Source organism: Homarus americanus, unplaced genomic scaffold, assembly GCF_018991925.1.
Source record: "Homarus americanus isolate GMGI-L3 unplaced genomic scaffold, GMGI_Hamer_2.0 scaffold20597, whole genome shotgun sequence".
NCBI lineage: Eukaryota > Metazoa > Arthropoda > Malacostraca > Decapoda > Nephropidae > Homarus > Homarus americanus.
In genome coordinates this window covers 201,245-221,921 of record NW_024749328.1, presented here as the reverse complement: position 1 = coordinate 221,921, position 20,677 = coordinate 201,245, and the positions used below count along the sequence as shown (strand labels likewise).

The following is a 20,677-nucleotide window of genomic DNA, read 5'->3' as shown; positions in this document are numbered from 1 at the left end:
TGCAGCATTTATACAGCATTTAATTTCTAGTCCATATTTGTCTTCTTATATCCATTAAATATGTCAGCTTCGTCGATACAGTACACTAGCAACCAACAGATGTAGCGAGGAAAAAAGTCAACATCTCTATAGTATTGATCAAAAGTTTCCAACAAATTCAACAGGTATTTTTTCCTCCCAAATTAAAAAAAAAAATCGTCAGTGGCAAAATGTAAACTTCAGAGCGCTAACACGACTACACACACTAGTTTACAAATACAGAAGGTGCTGTACTGTACCGGTATTGAGAACCTGAAAGTTACAAGGCTAGAAACTGAGGTATTAAACAATCATGTAGCCTGACCTTTTTGAGTTGTAGCTTGACCTTTGTGAGTTGTAGCTTGACCTTTGTGAGTTGTAGCCTGACCTTTGTGAGTTGTAGCTTGACCTTTGTGAGTTGTAGCGTGACCTTTGTGAGTTGTAGCGTGACCTTTGTGAGTTATAGCGTGACCTTTGTGAGTTGTAGCCTGACCTTTTGAGTTGTAGTGTGACCTTTGTGAGTTGTAGCCTGACCTTTGTGAGTTGTAGCTTGACCTTTGTGAGTTGTAGCCTGACCTTTGTGAGTTGTAGCGTGACCTTTGTGAGTTGGAGCCTGACCTTTGTGAGGCTGGACGACGGGAACGTGGATGATGACGGAGTCGCCGAAGTGAAGAAGGCCATCCGGGCACACTGAGACCTCAGCCTGTGGGATAACACTATCTGTACCTCCTGTGTCACCATCACTCCTCTCTCCACCACCTGTCACCAACATTCTCCCTTCACCATCACTATCTCTTCTTTCTCCACCTGTGACATTATCACTATTCATCACCCTTAGCTCACCTCCATCATCACCTCCCTCACCATCATCACCTCAGTCTCGCCTCCACCAACACCTCTCACAATCCATCAACACCTTCCCCCTCCCCCAACCCCCCCATCATTAATTCAGCCTCGTCCCCTCCACCAACACCTCAATCTCGCTTCCCCCACCAACACCTCCCCCACCATCACCCCCTACCATCACCTCAGCCTCACCTCCTCCAATAGGGCAGCACTCAGCTCGTGGAAGTATCTCTCAGCATTCCTACTTCTCGTTGCTGATTGCCGCAGCTCCTGTAGGGGGTTAACATAAACAGTTACCAAGACATCCACCAACACTCCATCTGTTACTTCCTGACATTGTAACTCATGGTTCATATAAGTAACACATGTAAATTAGAGAAGAGAATGTGTTCATATCCGTTTTGTGTGTATGACTGTGTGGGTGTATACTGTATGTCGCTTTGGAAGTATTTATAATGAATGAGGCTTAGTAGTAATTTGGGGGGCTTAATTATTACACCTGGAGGTCTTTAAAATAAGTTATTTTTTTTAAAGGCATAATAGGATGTCCTTAGTTCTTTACTGCACGGTTGACTTGGCCCGAAATTTGCCGCGAGCGAGCACCTAAATCCAGCATAGAAAATACACGCGTTTACCCATAAAGTCCGTTTTCTATGAGACCTAACTCATCCAAGCGCTAACTCTGCTGGATTGTAAATATTGATATTATTTTGTATTTCTGTAGTCTACAACTCTACATTAACAATAAATGGTTGAATTTAACATTGACACTGGTTCTTCCGTTAAACGACACTATAATACCATGAAGAGGATCAATGTACAGTGTTATATATACCCAAAGAGTCAATATAATACCCGTAGATTTTACATAGTTGTAGGAGGCACTTGGCAAAATGTTCTAAAAATATTAACTATTGTGTTATTTGTCGTGATTTTCTTATTTAATATCATAAACAGTACTTATTTTTTTTTTACCTATAACTCGTTTGGCAGTGATCAGTTTAGGTAATATATTATCTTGGTTTTTTGCTGTGATTAATATGATGGCGTAGCAGTCTAGTTCATCACTTCACCATTGGTAATATTATCTAACACCTGTACTGTGTGTATAGACCAGTAAGGTAGACCAATGTGGTTATCCTTGTTGTCCCTGTATCAAGACCTGTGTGTGTGTGTTCTATATAATAAACACCTTTTTGATATCACTTGATTATGATTATGCTTTGAATTACGAACCACATTTGAATACACTGGTAAAAATAAGTTGGCAAGATAGAACATAAGTTAGAACAATGATTTAGAATGATTAGTTAGAACACTAATAAGATGATGTGTTGTTGTTGATCAATATGCCCTGCTGATGGTAGTTACAGTGGTGTATTGGTTATAGTAGTTAACTGTCAGTCAAATGGGTTCGAGTTCGGGTTCAAATATGTTAGTATAGGAAGGTATTGTTGGATGGTCCGGCTTCAGGTGGTGTCTTTGGCATGATGAAATATCCACCAACTCGTTATAAAAACCTAAATAGTTAACAGTTACTGGGGCAAAAAAGATGATGTACTGTATGTTAAGTGTACAGTATGTAGTACTAATCTAACCTAACCTATTTTAAATGATTATACAAAATATGTAAAATAATAACCAAAAAAAATCATGACAACACTGAACATAATTAATCTCTCTTAGGCTTAAGAAGCAAAGGGATGTGCCTGGTGAATATTTGGGAAGCATTTATCGGGTCTCGTTAACCTTCCTCAAGTCCCTTTGAAGTTACTTGTATGTACTGAATAAAAGAGAGAGAGAGAGAGATTCGTGAGACTGGGTAGAGAGGAGATAAAACATCTTACACTTGATGTTGACCCTCTTGGAACGCTGAAGTCTCTCTCTCTCTCTCTCTCTCTCTCTCTCTCTCTCTCTCTCTCTCTCTCTCTCTCTCTCTCACCCTGAACGTGATGGAAGTTTCTAGAGTGTTATTACTAATCGTTCAGTTAAGGAGGCTGGTGATTTTGGTCACTAATCCAAACCAGTTTTATTTATTTACTCCCAACGGCTGTAAAACAATGATGTACTACTGAGAGCAGACTCGACCATACCTCATATCCTTGTTTGGTTATCATAATTAACCCTTATTATCACGTTAACTGGCCTCAGCTCGTTCAGGGTCATTCTTGTCTTTACCTTTATATTTGTTCGTGTAAATTATCGTTTGTTTATTACCTTGAGAAACTCTGAGGATCGACATGAAAATTAGATCAGCTAACTTTAGAGAAATTTTGCCAGAGACACATTATCCTCCTATTCTTGTCTGGGGGTAAATATAACGTTAACCACTATATCATTTGGTTAAAGCCAGATGATTTTATTCAGCACACAAGAGGTTAAATACTTCAATACTTCATGGGATGGGGGGAAGGTTAAGAATCCCTGCATTAAGTAATTGTCTCTTGTGTTTAACCAGTACACTCGCTGAGGTATAATAGCGAGGAACACTACAGACTGACCACGCATAATTAAAACGTCTTGGTTGAAGTAGTGCAAAAAAAAGAAGGATTTAAACTATCACTTTACCTTGGACCTGTTACCTGGAACCTGTCAGTGTTACAAGTACTCTAAATGTGTTCCGGTCACCATTGCCAGGTTATTGAAGGTCAGTTTGTTTAACCTAACCTAACCTAGCCTAGCCTAGCCTAGCCTAGCCTAACCTAACCTAACCTAACCTAGAAATTGTTGGTTGTTTACAGACTGTTAAGGCAATTGATTAAAAGCTGTATGATCATCACTGTTGACATCTCTCGCTCCTTCTTGGGCAGAAAGTAAAAGTTATTTATTCTTGAACAGTTAGTCAGAGGCCGCTCTTCACCGCCGGCCTTACATCCCGCCCAGAAAAAACTAACCTAACCCCTAACGTCTTTCTAACTGCGTAGTTTCACCCAGGAGGTAAACACAGGGTTACGCCACTGGACCAAACCTTAATTAGACCTTTATCTGTTCCCACCAAGATATTAGTTTGGTTTACGTTTATTTAACATCAAATTAATTCGTATTGAGATAAACCTGTATTTCTTAAACCATACTTGACCTCTTCTAAGTTACCGTATTTAAGTATTTTTTCCTTTACTGTACTCTGAATTTTCCTAGATTATTGTAACAAGACAGTGCTATAGTTAACCAGTCTTACCAGTGTCAATAGCGTGGGTATTAGCTGTTAGTCCGTCTCTGGGTGTGTCCCACGGTAAATATTGGCGGGGCGTCATCATAGCTGGATCGAATCTTATTGTATCTCTAGGACAAACAACGACCCGTCAAAATCGACATGACCTTGACCTAACATAATGTAAAGTGGCCGAGTTAGGTTAGATTAGGTTAGGTTAGGTTAGTGAGAAATATTCTGCGGTTCAACATTACGAACATTAACCAGTTGATATACTGTAGACTATACACATTAGTACAAGCAACAACCATTTATTACAGACTACAAACATTAGTGTAATCAACAAACATTAGTGTAATCAACAAACATTAGTGTAATCAACAAACATTAATGTAATCAACAAACATTAGTGTAATCAACAAACATTAGTGTAATCAACAAACATTAGTGTAATCAACTAATATTAGTGTAATTAACAAACATTAGTGTAATCAACAAGCCAGAATATATTACACTCATTAGCACAAACATTAATATAGTGACGTCAAACATAATTTTCTCGTGAACTGATAAAATTTGTTGACGGGATGATTGTATAATTGATGGGGAGAGAGTGATAGAGGGGAGGGGAGGAACTATAAAGGAGTGTAAGAGGAGACACAAAATAAACATGAGGTAAAAACTCGCCAAGAGGAATGATTTGTGGTGTGTACGTGATTGTTCAGGAGTCAACAGGGACACATGGTGCACGGGCGAGTGAAATAGTGGCCAGTCGTAATGCTACACCTACTTTACTTCTACTACTACTACTTCTACTACAACTACTACTACTACTACTACTAATAATAATAATAATAATAATAACAATAATAATAATATATGGGTTGTTTTTTAAGACCTGGGAACTAAGTACACAATGTGTCCCTGAATAAAATTATTATTATTATATTATTATTATTATTATTATTATTATTGTTGTTGTTGTTGTTGTTGTTGGTGTTGTTGTCGTCACCAACGTACGTACATTATTGCTCTTCATTTCTTATCATTATTTGTTATCGTTATTCTCCTCTTCCAGTCATCCAGCCATTATTATTTACCAGTATCACCTTTATCATCCATCATCATCTTCATCCTTCATCATCCACCGTCATCCATTATTGATCAGCAGTGATCTTCATAATATTATATATCACAGTGAACAAGGTTGTTAGTAGAGGTAAGCAAGTTCTCTGTCTCGCCACAACATCCAGAGCGGCGGTGGTGGTGGTGGTGGTGGTGGTGGTAACCCTGGAGAGTACTGACAGATAAGGCTGATGGCTAAACTCCTCTGTCCTTGTCGGGAAATATCCACATACCACAACTGATGAGAAGGCATTGTTATTTGTTTGGGTTATGGGTGTTCATAACTCTTAACTCAGGGGAGAGAGAGGCCTTTACTCCTGTCTGTCTCCTGTCTACCCCAGGTGATAGGTATCTCAGTCGGGCGCCGCCACCTGTCACGTTATCATCCTGTGGAGTCAAAGGACCTGCCCTGACTTCTCCTCTGATTCAAAATAGGTAAAACTTTCAATATATTTTCATTGACTACTTGAAGACACGCTCGAAGATCAGTCAAGGTATCACTGGGAAAAACTTGTTTCCCATGAGTGGTGGAGTGTAGAGCTGGCGGCTGGCACATGAGGGACAAATAGAATTATCCCACGTTATCTTGGGAGAGGGATTGAAGAATGCACGCGGTCCGTTCCGTTCGTGTTCGTTCCTTGTGCCCGTTCGTCCTTACCTCAAGCCTTATGATCGTTTGGACGTCCTGGTATTTTGTACGCGAAAATTCGAACAAATACCGTAAGAAAATTTTTTAACCGGAGTTGTTATGTTGACCGGTACATCGAATTTTTCAGACGAATTTGATATTAAAATCAGTTTATTGTGTGGTTATTAGCCGGAGTTAAGACCCACATACTTGGCCGTATAGCGTGGCGTGGCGGGGGGTTGGTTGGTCGCCAGCAGTAGCAAAAACTTGTTAGATTTAGTTTAATATAATCCCAAGTAGCGTTAGGTTAGTGTTCCTTTATAGTGTACGAAGTGTATTCCCAGTTTATTGCTTTAGTTATCAATAGGTATAAGGAATAACAGGGAGGACTATATCTATTCTAACGCCCTAACACCGTGCTGAGAAACGTACAGTACTAGTCGAGGATTTATGGTAAGTTTTTTTTATATATGATAGTCACAGAAGTTTTAAATGACGTCAGTATATGATAGTGTGAGTAGTGAAGGTGATGAGTATATATTGACAGTGATGGATGGAGAGCACAGTATCAGAGGTGGGCAGCAGCGAGGGTGTGTTTAGGGGAGCAGCGAGTGTGTTTAGGGGAGCATCGAGGGTGTTTAGGGGAGCAGCGAGGATGTGTTTAGGGGCGCAGCGAGGGTGTGTTTAGAGGAGTAGCGAGGGTGTGTTTAGGGGAGCAGCGTCCGGGCAGCGTAGCGGTGCTGGCTGTGGCTGTACCAATACCTCACCTACCGACCTTTGCCTGGGTGTGGGCAGCCCTACCTGCTCTCTACACTACTACCGACACCCTTATCCTACAATAAATTAAGACCTATTATCGCCAGCTACATTATACTATAGACAAGTGTAGACCTTTGGGTACCGTATATTTCTTGTAGGTAAGTTCCCCCACGCGCTGCTGGTCAGTTGGCGACTCCAGTAAAAAATAAATTATCTATATTCCATTACATAAGTGACGGAGGTGCAGTATTTTGGTGTTCAGGGTAGTAGGAATGGTTGTTCTGGTTGTACTGTTACTGTTGACTATTGGGTTGACCGCCCTAGAGGTGACTATTATACCTGCATTAACTCAAGGTATACCTACGTCTAAATGATGACAATTATGGGCAGGTCCAATATAAGGTGTGTGTGTTTTGGTGATACATTGTTCGTTTTGTGTGTGTGTGTGTTAAACTCCACCTACACCCCGCATAGACTGTAAGTTTGGATAATCTAGATCGCTAACTTTTGAATTCATAATGTTTCAGAATATAAATGTGATATTAAAGGTGCTGTAATACTCTGGAATTTAACCAGATGTAACTTAATTTAATATAGTTCTTACACAAGTTAATCTAACCAAGTCCTAACCCTACTTTATGTACCCCTTCCTATCTTCATTCTAACCTAAATTAAGCTAACCATGAAAATTCGGTTCCGGGTCCGGGGTCGTAAAGTAATTGGTTTCTGACTGGAGTTCGAATGAGACACCAACGCCCCGCCACACATAACCCTGGACAGAACTCACTCCACACATAACCCTGGACAGAACTCACTCCACACATAACCCTGGACAGAACTCGCTCCACACATAACTCTGGACAGAACTCACTCCACACATAACCCTGGACAGAACTCACTCCACACATAACCCCGGACAGAACTCGCTCCACACATAACCCTGGACAGAACTCACTCCACACATAACCCCGGACAGAACTCACTCCACACATAACCCCGGACAGAACTCACTCCACACATACATGCCTGGACAGAACCTCATTCGCACATACCCTTGGACAAAACCCGATGGACATAATCACTTGGACTAAATATTCCGCGGGCATAGGTGGAGAAGCATGAAATAAATTGAATGTAAAAAATTAATAATATGCAGGAGACTGGTGGCTGGTGTGTGGTTCACCTTGTGTATGTCCTCTGAAGGTCGTTGAATGAGAGGGAGAGGGAATGGAGAGGGAGGGATGGAGGGTATAGGAGAGAAAGGGTGGAAGTGAGAGGGATGGAGGGTGGAAAGGGAGGTTGAAGGAGAGGAATGGAGAGTTAGAGAGAGAGAGAGAGAGAGAGAGAGAGAGAGAGAGAGAGAGAGAGAGAGAGAGAGAGAGAGAGAGAGAGAGAGAGAGAGAGAGAGAGAGAGAGAGAGAGAGAGAGTCTTAGAAGATGAACTAAAAGGGAAAGTTTACTAAGATAATTTACCTCGGTATAAAAACTGGATATACTTAAGTAGTTCAATAAAGAAGTACAAGACGATCTCTCTCCTTATTAAGCTTATCTCTCTTTATTAAGCTTATATCCTTAAGCTTATATCTTCTTATTAAGCTTAGATACACTCAGCACAAGAGAGACTAGTGATGCCTCTGAGGATGTTTTATGATCTCTTAATTTTTCATCTTTGGTCCGATTTATTGTTAACGGATATGGTGTCAGGGATGGTGTCATGGTGAAAGAGGAATGGTGTCATGGGTGAAAGAGTGAATGGTGTTTAGAATGCAGCTGGTGAAAGAGGAATGGTGTTGTGTGAATGGTGTCACAGTGGAAAGAGGAATGGTGTTGTGAATGGTGTCATGGTGAAAGAGGAATGGTGTCAGGAATGGTGTCAAGGTGAAAGAGGAATGGTGTCAGGAATGGTGTCATGGCAAAGAGGAATGGTGTTACGTGAGAGAGTCAAATTCATCACACACACACACACACACACACAAAGGTCAGCGGACAAGTACAGGAGGATGAGTTATGTAATTTGTGAATTATGACACTCAAGTAGCACACGTCATTCAGGTAGCACACGTCATTCAGGTAACACACGGCATTTTCTCAGTGATGAAGGAAACCATTAAACTGACGGTCAAAATGTTTTATTTCAGTCAACTAATTCCTGAAATAAAAACACCATTTTAACTAAATAATTCTCTTTCTCACCTGTTTACCTTGTTATTACACGTTAACCTTTTACTGTTAAGATGATTAATTACATCAGTCCTGTAACACAACATGCTACAGCCATCAGACCTCATCTACTGTACATGGACACGTAAATACCACATAAAAATTACTGTGAAAAATGAAGTAGTTTTAACCTGGTTTGGGGGGAAAATTTTAGGTCATAATTTTCTGGAGTCATTATTTGATGTGTATTATCTGATTATACATAGTGACTCTTTTAGGAAATAGGTCACTGTAATCTGGTTTTTTTTTTTAATATTAGGTCTAAATAAGCTTCATGTACACGTATCAGACTTTATGTTCGTGATTATCTGGTGTTACATAATTTACCTGCATGGAACATAGATCACCTTGACCTAGTTTAAATATAGTCCACGTTATGTTTTACCTCCTACTGCAACCATTCCATAAATCAACAACATACCGGTCACCACATTATGTTGGCGGTGAGTTAATAACCTGCAATTATCTCCACACCTGGTGAAACATACACAACAGCAGGTGAGCTTTATTACCTGCACGCGACTCTTACTACCTGTACTGGGGCTTGATTATCCATTCATTCTTAATTTACATTTTATTATACACAGGTACTATTTAGGTTAGGTTAGGTTTTAACTCACATGAAGGTTCGTATGATGGTTATTACGTGTACTGAAGAGGTAAGGGATCACTTGAAGATTAGGCACCCCAGCTTAGTTCGCCTTAAGAATAATCCCTGTAATCCTATCCTGTCCTGTCATATCCCCCTTTATTATTATTATTATTATTAGTAGTAGTAGTAGTAGTAGTAGTAGTAGTAGTAGCATCTTTACTATTATTATCACCGTTATTATATTTATTTACTTGCGGGTTCATTTCCTAGTATACATATACAATAAACAAGGCCCCCCAAAAAAAAAAAACAATAAAAAAAGAGGGACATTCCTTTGTAGTGTACAGGTCGGAGCAGGTGTGATGAAGGCCACGCCCACCCCTGGCCTCGCCCTGCCCACCATACTCTATATTCTAATCTTGACTTACCGAGACCAACTCCGTATCCTGTTAAGCTAGACCACATGTCACAGAGGCAATATGTTCACTATAGTGGAAGAGGAGTGTATGACCCGCCCCGCCCCGCCCCGCTCCACCAGTTTTTACCTGTCCCGCATTATTAACTTATGTTACACCTCTTCCTCGCCTCTACACCAGTTACGTAATGGTCACCAAACGTCTTTTTACTGGTGAACGTGACCCAAAACCTGTTACGTCACAAGACACGTTTGAAGGATTCTCTTGGACACTTGTACGTTCATTCACCCTCGATGGTTTTGATAACGTGATGATGAATGGTGGACCCGGCGTGGTATTACTCTACTGTGTGTGTGTGTGTGTGTGTGTGTGAATTAGTTTGGTTGGATCAGAAACAAACCCCAGCCAATTGAAAATCATGGAAGTGAATTCAAGAACGAAAAACAAACCTGCCTTATTTGTGTCTTAGAATACATGGTAAGGTTATATATGACTATAAGAAATACAGGGCTGTAGGTTTTAGTATCTGGAATTGTTTAGATCTTTCACCTATGTAACACCGTATTGGAGGTACAGCTGCCGTCGTCATACCTAGATATTAAGGTATTCTGTTGCCCATAAGATGAGGTCTTAGGCTATTGTGTCAGTCTAGAGTTTGTAAACAGGATTTCGTGTTTGTTATTTGATTGAAAAGTTCTATTATAACTTATATATTATTGGTAGACGCTTTAGGATCTTAGTTGTAACGTCAAAAGGTTAAAAAAAATTATCGCAGACTAGTGTAGTAGTGTTGGTCAACCTGCTGGCCTTCAAGATCAGGAACCAATTTTTCAGTATTAAGTACATCATTTTGACAATATCCGGGGAGAGAGAACTTTTCTTATTATTACAAAATCCCATTACCAATTTCAGATATTTTAACATCATTTCTGTCTTTTATGGTAAATTAATCCGTCTATACATCTTTACATCACCAGATTGTGAAAACATTTGATTTTGTTGTGTTGTGGATTTTAATTCTGTTGTTTGCGTGTCTAGTGTTGCAACTCAAATAAAGATCACGTGAAGGTTTTTCTTTTATCCATTAAATTGAACCAGGGCATTTTTTTTTTGGGGGGGGTGTAAGGATTAGGGTCTAGACTACCCCATTAGGACCTACCCCCAGGGTAAGTTTTTGGGATGTAAGGAATAGGTTCTAGACCACCCCCTTAGGACCTACCCAGGGCAATTTTTTGGGGTGTAAGGGTTAGGTTCTAGACCACCCCCTTAGGACCTACCCAGGGCAATTTTTTGGGGTGTAAGGGTTAGGTTCTAGACCACCCCCTTAGGACCTACCCTCTGTCACACCACCTTCGAGAGATAGACAAAACGTGAACGAAAATATTTTGTGCGACCCAGGAAGTAAAATCTTATGGTTCTTATTAACAAATAGAACAACACCGAATAAGGTTGGCATATTGTGCATGAAACTTGTTGCTCTAATGCCTTAATGCCCTTTTAAGAGATGGTAATATGTGGTAGTCGCATTAATAAGCAACATAGCTAGTTTACGCAGTACAAGTTTTTGTTGTCCCTCAGGATATTAGTGACCTACCACTCGTGTTTTTGTCTCCTGTAGTAACCAGGAAATAGACAGTAAAAATGGCGTATAATAATAATTGTAATAGTAATAATAAAAGTCGTACACGTGATACACACCACCTAAAGCTCTCGGTGTTGAGCTAAAACTACTTTAAATAATTTTGTGTTGTACTCTGGGTGAGTCATCTACCAACCACGAGAAAAATTGAGCGTATCAACTATGAAGAATCCGGATTACAGTATTACCATGACAGCCAACCCCACTGCGGCGATGAGTTTATTGTCCAATATGTCTTTGTTAATTACATAATGACAAGTTGGTCTATGTACTGAATGGTAACACTGACAGGTTATCTATTTGCAAACTTGTGCGATAGTTAAGATAGTCAACACTAGAGGGAGTGTAAAGGTGAAACATAATTGGGGGGAAACCCGACTCTGGTGACCATAGTATTATCTTGCAAGAAATAAGAATATCCGCCAGCCAGCACCCAGCTTCGTTTAAGTATGTTTATATAAGGTTAAACAAACTTGGCAAATGATACTAAATACCGCGTTTTTATGCTGCGTCATTAAATAAACGACTTTTAGTGGTAAAGGTGACAAAACTTAACATTTTTTGAAGCAGGTGATTCACTTTGTAAGATCAATAATGACTTGGCGTTTTGCCGTACACTTTCTTGAGTGTGAATTTCCTCAGCTTTAAAATAACTTGTAAGGCAACGTGCACCGTAAAAAGTGACCATTTTTTGTGTTTTTACTTCTTTTGGGTGGACAGACTAACACACACACACACACACCAAGCAGCGGTAAATCACAGCATATGAGTAAACTTCACTATTGGAATAATCTTAAGAGAATATTGAACAGGTTTAGGAGCCCCGAGGTGTGTGTTTTGAGGGCGAGGAAGGTGTAACCCTCTATTGCTGACCCACACACTGCACGTTCCTCGCCTGATATACAATCCTCACAGCTCGCCCACACTTCTCACTCACCCATGAACACATCTGTCGCTACAAATCTTCAAGAAACATACGTAGAACGATCTGTATACATTACGCGTATAGATACATACACAAACCTAAACGCCATACAGTACATGTAAACAATATTTGACTATACCTGGAATATTTACCGCACTAACATAGTTAATAAGACAGACAGACACACGGACACCACGCCCATCCATCCCCCACAAGCATCACCACGCCCAAGGAGTCCTACCACAAGCATGACTATAACAAACAAGCCAGGTCGTGATAGGTCAGAGGTAGAACACTGGTCAGAGGTAAACAAACCGGACAGTACCACCCTAAGTTTTAAGACTGGTATCTCAAACACACGCACCCACACACACACACACACACACACGCACACACACACGCACACACACACACGCACGCCACCGCCTTGCCTTACAAACGAGTTAATTTTTTATTGTTATATATGCGTAGATTCTGTAGCCTGCATAACTTATTGTCTGTTAATTGGTGTTTGGAGAAGGGTGATAGTTTTGATGTAGTCTCACGTGTAGCCTTGATGCCATGTGAGACTATATATCTTTTACTTTGTACTGAAAGTTAAACATAATAGGTAGATGTTGTTTTGTATTATATAATTACAAGAAAAATCCAAAATACAAACTTTTTAAAGAATTAATGATGGTCCAGCGGTAGTTAGGTGAGGTTGAATTACTGTGTTAGGGGAAGATGGATACAAGAGAGACAAGCACTGCCAGGCACCCGGGATATACGTCACTACTTACAAAGGTTCTAGAATACGGAGCCTCTGTGACGCTAGATGACGGAGTAGTTGTTTACTCTCCTGGAAGAATATAAACAGTACATCAGGGAGTGAGACAGACCGAGGTGAGAGTACAGCAAGAACCCTGCCACGTCACACCGACCGACCCTCCGTGTGGCTGCGGCCTTGTGACACATTCCGTGAACCCAGTTTATAGTTTTTTGCCGCCAGGGATACGGACGGGGCAACAAAAACTCATAGGGAGGTACTATAGTGGCGACCTTCACTGTCTGGACAACTTCTCCTCCTCTCTAATGTGTGTAGCGCTAGTTAGGTTTCCTGTTTTAGGGACCTGGCGATCCATATACTGTTAATCTTGTACCTGTTGGGGGGCACACACCGTGACACACACCTCTGGGGGTTCACGGTACGCTGACTGTGTGAGAATATGAGGGACGTTGACTCATGATAACACAGTGTACATTAACTCACTCCGTTCAGGTATATATTGATGAGGGGTTCTCATTGTACAAAACTATAACATGTTACGCTTTGAAGTAGAGGTGTTTGAAGTCCTTAGATACAAGCTGAATGAATAGTCAGTGGAAGGTAGATGACACAGTGCAAAAGGATTAAGTGTTTGGGTACTACCAGGCACAGAACACTCAGAGGCAGCGATAAAGGTCACCAGGAAGATAAAAATATCCTGTAACCAACCTCGCCGATAGTGATGGGGAGGATGCAGGTTGAGGGCGGTGCTGCACCGTCAGGACGCCACGTCGCCTTGCCTCGTCAAATGTTACAGGGCACAGGAGCGGCCCCCGGCGGTTCACCCCACAACAACCTACACTGACCACCTCCTTGGTATAGGTTAAGCGTCAGATGAGAACTACTGACCTTCAGACGAGATGAACTAAAGAAACGTAACTCAAGCGCAAGGCTGAGATAGAGTGTACGAAGGACGTGTACCTGAGGGCTAGCTAGGGTGTAGAATAAGGGCAAGGTGTGCTAGGTATAGTGGTACTGTACATTAGTAGTAGCGGTTCAGAGGTATGAAGAAATATTTAGGTATTGTTTTTACCAAGTACATAGGAATGGTTATGTAGTAGCGTTCAGTACATGGCTATAAGGAATGTTTAGTTGACTCCCACAAGCTTACAGTGTCTCCAGTTATCAGAAACGTGTTACTGTATTTGCATATGGAGCTTAAATTAAAACCCATTGCGACTGATAGTGGTCAGTTTCAATTTATTTTGTGCTAGAGAGGTAGGTAGGTATTCATAGCCCATGTACAAAATTGCCTTTTCTGACAACACACACGAACTAGAGAGCTCTAACCTATACAGCACTAGCTTGGTTATATTAGAAACAACTGAAGATCTATATCCCATGTTAAATGCCTTTATATTAACTCGGAGTAAATTAGAAAATCCCGTTGATGGATTTTTAGGAATTTTATTTTAGTTTACCGTGAAGCTAATCATTGTGTTAGTGCCTTTGATGTGCAGATGACTTTCCTTGTGAGTATCTATATATGTTTATAATTATACAGTATATGTTTTATTTATTTTGAGTAGATGAATGAAAACAGATGTCTTTAGTATTATCAGGAAACATTGTTACCTGGAAGTTTTTTGTTCTTGTTAAACTAAATGATGATTATTAATGTACAGTAGTCCCCTTCACTAGTGCGTTTACAGGGGCTCGTCACAGTCCCCTTCACTTGTGCGTTTACAGGGGCTCGTCATATAAACATTCCACAAATCATTACATTGAGATATTTGATTTAGTGTTGCTATACTTTGATTCCATAGTATATTTACAATTACTAGTTTTCTGTCGAGTGTAAACAAACACAGGTCTGCCACGCTGCACAAAACCTGACGAGCCCCTGTAAACGCACTAGTGAAGGGACTGGACGAGCCCCTGTAAACGCACACCTAGTGAAGGACTGTGGCGAGCCCTGTAAACGCACTAGTGAAGGGACTGTGACGGCCCCTGTAAACGCACTAGTGAAGGGTCTGTGACGAGCCCCTGTAAACGCACTCAGTGAAGGACTGTGGCGAGCCCCTGTAAACGCAGCACTAGTGAAGGACTGTGACGAGCCCTGTAAACGCACGCGGAGGGGTCTGGGCGAGCCCTGTAAACGCACTAGTGAAGGGACTGTGACGAGCCCTGTAAACGCACTAGTGAAGGGGACTGTGCGAGCCCCCTGTAAACGCACTAGTGAAGGACTGTGACGAGCCCCTGTAAACGCACTAGTGAAGGGACTGTGACGAGCCCCTGTAAACGCACTAGTGAAGGGACTGTAGAGCCCCTGTAAACGCACTTATAGGGGACTGACGAGCCCCTGTAAACGCACTAGTGAAGGGACTGTGGCGAGCCCTGTAAACGCACTAGTGAAGGGACTGTATGGCCCCGTAAACGCACTAGTGAAGGACTGTGACGAGCCCCTGTAAACGCACCAGTGAAGGACTGTGACGAGCCCTGTAAACGCACTAGTGAAGGGACTGTGACGAGCCCCTGTAAACGCACTAGTGAAGGGGACTGTGGCGAGCCCCTGTAAACGCAGCACTAGTGAAGGGCTGTGACGAGCCCCTGTAAACGCACTAGTGAAGGGACTGTATGCAGCCCCTGTAAACGCACTAGTGAAGGGGACTGTGACGAGCCCCTGTAACGACTATGAAGGGACGTGACAGCCCTGTAAACGCACTAGTGAAGGGACTGTGGCGAGCCCCTGTAAACGCACTCAGTGAAGGGACTGTGGCGAGCCCCTGTAAACGCACTAGTGAAGGGGACTGTGACGAGCCCCTGTAAACGCACTAGTGAAGGGGACTGTGACGAGCCCCTGTAAACGATCGCACGAGCCCTGTAAACGCACTAGTGAAGGGACTGTGACGAGCCCCTGTAAACGCACTAGTGAAGGGGACTGTGGCGAGCCCCTGTAAACGCACTAGTGAAGGGGACTGTGACGAGCCCCTGTAAACGCACTAGTGAAGGGGACTGTGACGAGCCCCTGTAAACGCACTAGTGAAGGGGTCTGTGACGAGCCCCTGTAAACGCACTAGTGAAGGGGACTGTGACGAGCCCCTGTAAACGCACTAGTGAAGGGGTCTGTGACGAGCCCCTGTAAACGCACTAGTGAAGGGGTCTGTACGTATCTTTAGCTGATACATTAATTCTCGTTTGTCCTGTTATACATGTGTCTTTAAGTCACTTCTAAGGTAATCACGTCTGCTGTATAAATATATAAGTCATTTCAGTCATATTGAGGTGTGTTACTCCTCTGTTAGTCACATACATCAGTGAGGTAAGAATGACTGCAGAATATAACATGACTGACACAAACTCGTTCATGATAAACAAACACTTGGATATTTTTTTTTATGGAGGACAGTTAAATACCCAGTAATTTTTGTTTATTTTTACATCATTTTGTTTGTATAATTATAACTCATTTTATTCATATTTATTGTACGATTAAGAGTATTTATTTCCTCTGGGAGTTCTAGTTAGTTAATTTGAGTTTGTTCTTTTATCATGTTAATTTATCATGTTAATTTATCATGTTAATTATCACCAGGATGTTGTTAAGCATCCTGCGTGACATTCTTGGCTGTTAACTCTGAATCCGCAGTTGTCAGGATCTTCGTAAATAATCATTGTCAGGAAAAACCACCATATCTCAGTGGGTGTTGGAAATAATTTTAATCCTTCCTCTAGAAAAACTCTCACTGAACCTGGCGAGACAACAGTTACCAGTGGAATCAGATGGGAATCAAGTTTGCCGAAGGTCACACAAACTTCCGGTGTGTGTGTGTGTGTGTGTGTGTGTGTGTGTGTGTGTGTGCGTTCGTGTCACTGACCTTATCATTATTAGGAAGAGAATTGCGTTCCTACCAAAAACAACACGCCTGGTTGTGTTCTTGGAAACATTTGTTGATATTTTGCAACACTCGTGAAACACATTAGTTCGTCCTCAAATCAGTGACTCTATTATATGATAGCCTATTCCAAATTACCAAATACCTGTACTGTTTATGTAGGCTAATTCCTCCCCATCCCCCAGCTGATGTGAAAATGCATCTTACGTTCTCACCCAAACAACGATACGAAGAACGTGGCCATAATAACTCTACTAAGGCTACCACACGTTCATACATTCATAATTACGATGGATAAAGAAAAACCAGGGAAATATGTTTAGAAATCCAGAGAGAGAGTTTTTTTTTTATTGAAGAATTTTGTATTTTGTCTATTACGCTGAAACTCTCGGGGTCAGGTCCACTGTTAATTATATATTCAAGCGTTTGGTATCTGAGACTCACTAACTCTCTGGACCCACCGACGTTTAACCTAACCTATCCACTTTCACTCTCATCAGTGTATAAATGTTGTGTTGCATTTGTTCCTTTTAAAGTATTGAACGTGTGTGTATGTGTGTATGACTGGTCCAAGCAGTGGTCATGGTGAAGGGAGAGTGTGTGTGTGGGAGGAGAGTGTGTGGGAGGAGAGTGTGTGGGAGGAGAGTGTGGGAGGAGAGTGTGTGGGAGAGGAGCAGTAATAGATAAGGTAGCACCGTGAGAGTCATCTGCCCCTCGCTGGGTCAAATTCAGTATCTTACGAGCCACGCTGTGATGCTTACTGTGTCTCATGGTCCCGGGGTGTTGATCTACAGCTAAACCTTGTAAGAAGCACACACACAAACACACACACACACACACACACACACACACGTTTATTCTCTCTCTCTCTCTCTCTCTCTCTCTCTCTCTCTCTCTCGTAAACATCATTTATTGAGTACACTGAAGTAAATCTCTCGTTATAAGCAGTGGTTCGTTCACCTGGAGACAGAATGGGAAAGGTAACAGTGAATCAAGACCTAAATAAAAGATTAAACTTTTTTCTCAAGTCCTTTGTTTCTCATGTGTCCAAACTTTACCTTCTTAGCTAAACCAAAAAATTGCTTATGATATCACCCGAACAAGTAAGAAAATAAATACGCTATATTATCACTTTGTATGGCACGTACTGTACAATGTCAAGTGTATAGCGATCCCCTCCCCCCCTTCCCCCTTCCTCCTAACCTCCTTCCCTCCCTCCCCCTGTAACCCAATCCTCCTCCTCCCCTGTAACCCTAACCCCCAACTCCTTCCTCCCTCCCCTGTAACCCTCCTCCCCTGTAACCCAACTCCTTCCCTCCCTCCCCCTGTAACCCTAACCCTTCCCTCCCTCCCCTATAACCCAACCTCCTCCTTCCTCCTCCCCTGTAACCCAACCTCCTTCCCTCCCAACCTCCTTCCTCCCCTCCCCTGTAACCTAACTCCTTCCCTCCCTCCCCTATAACCCTAACCTCCTTCCCTCCCTCCCCCTGTAACCTAACCTCCTTCCCTCCCTCCCCTGTAACCTAACCTCCTTCCTCCCTCCCCTGCCTAACTCTAACCCTCCTCCTCCCCTGTAACCCTCCTCCTCCCCCTGTAACCAACCCCTTCCTCCCTCCCCTGTAACCAACCTCCTTCCCTCCCTCTCCCTGTAACCTGTCACGCGTCGTTCCCGCCACGTAAATTTTCATTGATACAGAAGCTGACTACCGCACGTCCTTGGATAACAGGTTTATTACCGTACGTTCGGGTTTATTAATATACCAAGTGATTTGATATTTGGTTTCCAGCGTCCGTAGATATTAGGATAGGATAGGATAGGATAGGATAGGATAGGATAGGTTAGGATAGGATAGGTTAGGATAGGTTAGGTTAGGTTTATATATATATCGTGTTTCTGTGTACTGTATAGTGAACTCCGTGTTGGATCAGATAAGTTTAAGGAAATGATGATGTCCACGAACCCCCAGTGACTGCAACTCACGGCCAGACCTTATCATTCACAGGGTGTGGCGTGAGGCAGCAGGAGGCCACACCTTCATGAGTTAAGTTTCTAGCGATTAGTGGACTACTGGATCACCGCCTTTGGTTAGGTTAGGTTAGGTTTTGAGCATTCTTTGATATTAAGCTAACAGCATCCTTAGATTTTAGTTGACAACATTCTTACATATTAAGTGAAGATCATTCCTAACCTAACCTGACCTAACCTAACGAGGGATGATGTATCAGAAAGGTCAACATTCACTCTGTTATCAAGGACTGGTGCTGGCGTGTCTGCTCGACCTACTATCACTTCACAACACTTCTCCTCCGGGGCCTCGCTGTCAGACGTACAAAAACCTGGCGAGGTAATGACGTGTTCTTAGTAGTGGTGGGTGGTGACGGTGGGTGGTGATGGTGGGTGGTGACGGTGGGTGGTGATGGTGGGTGGTGACGGTGGGTGGTGATGGTGGGTGGTGACGGTGGGTGGTGAAGGTGGGTGGTGATGGTGGGTGGTGATGGTGGTAGACGCAGTGGGTGGTGACGGTGGGTGGTGATGGTGGGTGGTGACGGTGGGTGGTGATGGTGGGTGGTGACGGTGGGTGGTGATGGTGGGTGGTGACGGTGGGTGGTGAAGGTGGGTGCATTTAGTTGGTAGTGACAGTGGGTACGGACTAATGGGTGGCACCAAGCAGTGGGTGGGGAAGTAATGGATGAGGAGGAGGCAGTGGTTTAGACCCGGTATCTCTCTTAACGGGGTGGAATTTGTGTCAGTCACTTTTAATTCTAATGGGCAATGACATTATGTTTTTTATTGTAATATTTTCTTCTTTCTTTCCATTTTTTCTTCTATTTCCACCAAGAAACAATAGGGTGTCACTTCCTTACTTCAGCGTCACCGTCGTTGAGAAGAAATGAATTTGTCTTACGCTCGAGGTCTGGCTTTCTTTATCTCCTCTCTAGATTAGTTTCCCGGTACAGTGCGTCTCAGGGGTCAGGAGTCACATGCTATTGAGGTATTGAACTTAAATTGGGTCGTTTCCGAGGTACAATTGACGTGATGTAGATAATTATTCACCTACAATAGTTATAATTAAAAGCAAATAATTACCTGTTTATGTGTTATTGTAATTAAGGGACCAAATTACTATTAAGTGAATTATCAATTATGCCAGGTATTATATTTGAGGTGTTTGAAGTATTATTGGTTGCTGTTGATTATAAGACGACCTGTACTACCTGGTCTAGACTAAACCCCAATATTTACTGAATGTTCCTTGACTCACCAGCGTCTGTTTGGTGTTTTGTTTATACCTAAAATATGTGATAACTTTTCTCATTATGATCATCAGTTTGCCTTCCTTTTATCCACTATAAATGAAAAGGAATTATATAGTGAGAAAAAAGTTCAAAAGACATTACAGAAGCCATGATTTATTTTGTTGTGTCTAAAATACATCTGAAGGTTAAGTAAGATTAAGATGTACATAGAAGCGACAAGTGAACTGATTTAGCGGATTAAGATTAACTTGTTGTGTTAAGTTAATGCGGTTATCTCTCGTCCCGCTGGTTTGTTGACCATGTTAAGGTTAAAGCTGCTTAATTATGAGTCACAGTTTTACTCTTGGGAAATTTTCGTGAGGTGAGGATGAGAGATATTTTCCCCTTCATGAACATAGCTTAAACGTGTCCGCCTCCCCACCCCACCCCACCTACACCCCACCCCACATACACCCA

General features: G+C 42.1%; 1 protein-coding gene across 1 annotated transcript in view; it reads right to left on the bottom strand.

Annotated features, from left to right (window-relative positions):
* Window positions 1-20,677, bottom strand: part of LOC121853344 (cilia- and flagella-associated protein 161-like) — a 93,854-nt gene that overhangs the window by 6,113 nt on the left and 67,064 nt on the right. The window contains exons 2-3 of the mRNA XM_042347412.1: window positions 1,057-1,134; window positions 637-721 (exon numbers count right to left, since the gene is read on the bottom strand). Coding sequence (XP_042203346.1) covers window positions 637-721; window positions 1,057-1,134 — 163 coding nt within the window. The remainder of the gene's footprint in view (window positions 1-636; window positions 722-1,056; window positions 1,135-20,677) is intronic.